The 2598-nt window shown below is 37.2% G+C and overlaps 1 protein-coding gene across 1 annotated transcript in view; it reads right to left on the bottom strand.

The window, feature by feature from the left end:
• Positions 1 to 2598, bottom strand: part of glt8d2 (glycosyltransferase 8 domain containing 2) — a 6622-nt gene continuing 4024 nt past the window's right edge. Inside the window, exons 4-10 of the mRNA XM_077544831.1 lie at positions 2480 to 2598; positions 2218 to 2335; positions 2042 to 2126; positions 1849 to 1961; positions 1616 to 1782; positions 446 to 558; positions 1 to 374 (exon numbers count right to left, since the gene is read on the bottom strand). The exon at positions 2480 to 2598 is cut by the window's right edge and continues 65 nt beyond it. Coding sequence (XP_077400957.1) covers positions 208 to 374; positions 446 to 558; positions 1616 to 1782; positions 1849 to 1961; positions 2042 to 2126; positions 2218 to 2335; positions 2480 to 2598 — 882 coding nt within the window. The 3' untranslated portion in view covers positions 1 to 207. The remainder of the gene's footprint in view (positions 375 to 445; positions 559 to 1615; positions 1783 to 1848; positions 1962 to 2041; positions 2127 to 2217; positions 2336 to 2479) is intronic.

The raw sequence follows: 2598 nt of genomic DNA, 5'->3' as shown, positions 1-2598 counted from the left end.
GTCTATAGGCGTCAATGGCAGTTAATGAGTTAATCATACAATGCATATTTTATTCAGTATTATACGATATCCTTTATTGATCTCCAGGGGGGAAATTATTGTGCTAGAATAGCTGAAATAAAATAGAAAAAAAATAATTAGTTAACACTAGCCCATCCCTCTGTGACTCAGAGACGATACATTCCACAATCCTCATTAATCATTGCTCTACGGCCTCATCAAGGAGAACTTCCCAGACGGATCTGGGATGAACCATTTCTCCCAGCGTTCTGTGTGAACGGCAGGGTATCCCCACGGTTTGAATGGGCCGTTCCAGTGCAGCAGCTGTGCCTTCTGCACGAAGCTCTCGGGATAGCCGGCATCTGGACTCCAACCTAAACACATGCACACAAAAAAGTATTTTTCCCGTCCTTCATTAATTCAACGGTCATGTGGATGATCTTACCGAGATGTCTGACGTGCCAGATTGGGTCCAGTGTTGTGTATTTGTCATGAAAAACAATGAGCATAGGTGGAGTGGCCACACCACCTGCCATAGTGCTGCTGTAGATGTTTATCCTGGTTCAAAGGAAACAAAACAGTAGAGCAGTATTTACTCTTATGGCTCATTTTATGGGATATTGTGATTTTCTAGGAATGCTGTTAATATGAAAATAAAAACACTGGCAGAGGTGGATAGAAATAAAGTATTGCATCAGTTTCCTTGAGGGATAATTCGTAATATTATCATTAATAATAACTAGGAGTGTCAGGCAATAATTTTTTTAAATCTGAATTAATCGCATGACTTATAGTTAACTCGCGATTAATCGCAAATTTTGTATCTGTTCTAAATGTACAATAAAATGTACAATATTCTTTTAAGTTTTCATACTCTTGTTAACATAAAAGTGGGGAAAAAATTGTTAAACTAATAGAAATATGGCTGCATCTTTTAGTCATTGATACAGTAATTTCATAATTCATAAAACTAAGTTAAAATTAAAAAGATGCACTGTACTTAAAAAAAAACATGTGATATTGATTTGTATTGTGTTGAGTTCCTTTTCTTCCACTAGATGGCAGTATTGCATTTTTAAGATGTTGGCGGCATCTCTGTGCATTTTTCTTTTCATATGAAGAGCTATCTTTAACATGAAGTAATTTGTCAAATTATGCGCATTTTTTAAATATATATATATATATATACAAATATATGCATTATTATTATATTTATTACTGCTAAATTTTGACGTGGACGTGTCTGCTGTGTTGCGACTGGAATTCCCCCGGCTTTCCAAGGAAGGCCGTCATTCATCTCGCGTTAAAAATCTTAAAGGAAATTTACTCAAAACTTAAAATGCACAATTTTGACACCCCTAATAATAAAATATAATACTTTTATTAAAGATCAATTGAACTTTTTTTATTTTATTTCAGAAATGTGTATTAAACTGTTAGCCCTTTGCATTAATCAGTACCAAGTTCGATTATAAAATAAAATAAAATTTAAGTTGGGGAATAAAAATAAATCACTAAAGATAATGTTGTTATTATGATTCCTCTGCTTATCTTACTATGATGACTCTAGTACAAGTATTTTGATAATTGGTAATCATTTATCATTTGAGCATACTTGACATTGTCCTCCATGCACTTCTGGAGCTGTTTGGTGATCTGCTGCTTTTTCCATTCACGTATATCGGCCACAAACACACCAGGGTTGAAGGAGCAGTCATTGGGATTGATGCCGAGGTCTTTCACTTCTTGTTTTCTGTAGTCCAGGAAGCCCATGTAGGTTGTCTATAGGGGGATACGCTTACAGGGCAGGAAGGGATGCTAATTTATCCATGGGTTGACGAAACCCACCTGCATGCCAACGCTGCGCACCATTTCGTGAGTAGAGGGCAAGTCACAGTCAGTGGCGAAAGCAGCGGCGTGTTGTGGCTTTAGTTTGATTTTGAACAGATCCTGAATGTCACCTGAGCAGAGAAGTTAAAAAAAAAAAAAAAAAAAAAAAGTAATGGTGTCAAATGAACGGTGAGTCCCTCTTGTACTGTACCTTGTACAATGACATCATCATCTAAGTATATAACCCTGTCATGGTTCATCTCAAGCAATGGTAGGTAAAAGCGCACAAAGTTGAGCTGCAAAACAAAAGAACCAACATTTTATTTTCAACTTTAGTGCCATTGTACGTTTGCTTTTTTTGTTTGCTCGTTTTAAAAACAAACTTACTGGGTGCAATAGATCCGGCCTGGAGGAGTCTGGCTTCACTTTCCCCTTCAGAACCATTGGATTAAACTCCAAGATCTTATATCGGATGCCTTTTAGTTGAGTTTCCTCTATGTAACGTCTGAAAGGAGAGTGATAAATGTGTTGCATTTGTACTGTACATGAACGACCAGTCAAATAAAAAAAAAATTGCAATCGAGAATGTGGTTGTTAGGCAATTATACTCTGGTTTATAATATGACAAATAGTGATAGTAAGGTCCAACCTGGTGAGTGTAACAGCGTCCCGTAGCGTAACAATATAGAAGAGCACATTAGCATCCGTGTTGCTACGGATGCTGTTGATGGTCGCCATGGTTGCGCCCATGCGCTCCTCTGACGCGCA

The sequence above is a fragment of the Vanacampus margaritifer genome, chromosome 15 (genome assembly GCF_051991255.1).
Source record: "Vanacampus margaritifer isolate UIUO_Vmar chromosome 15, RoL_Vmar_1.0, whole genome shotgun sequence".
Lineage (NCBI taxonomy): Eukaryota > Metazoa > Chordata > Actinopteri > Syngnathiformes > Syngnathidae > Vanacampus > Vanacampus margaritifer.
The sequence above is the reverse complement of the archived record's forward strand: the minus strand, read 5'-3'. Positions and strand labels throughout refer to the sequence as shown.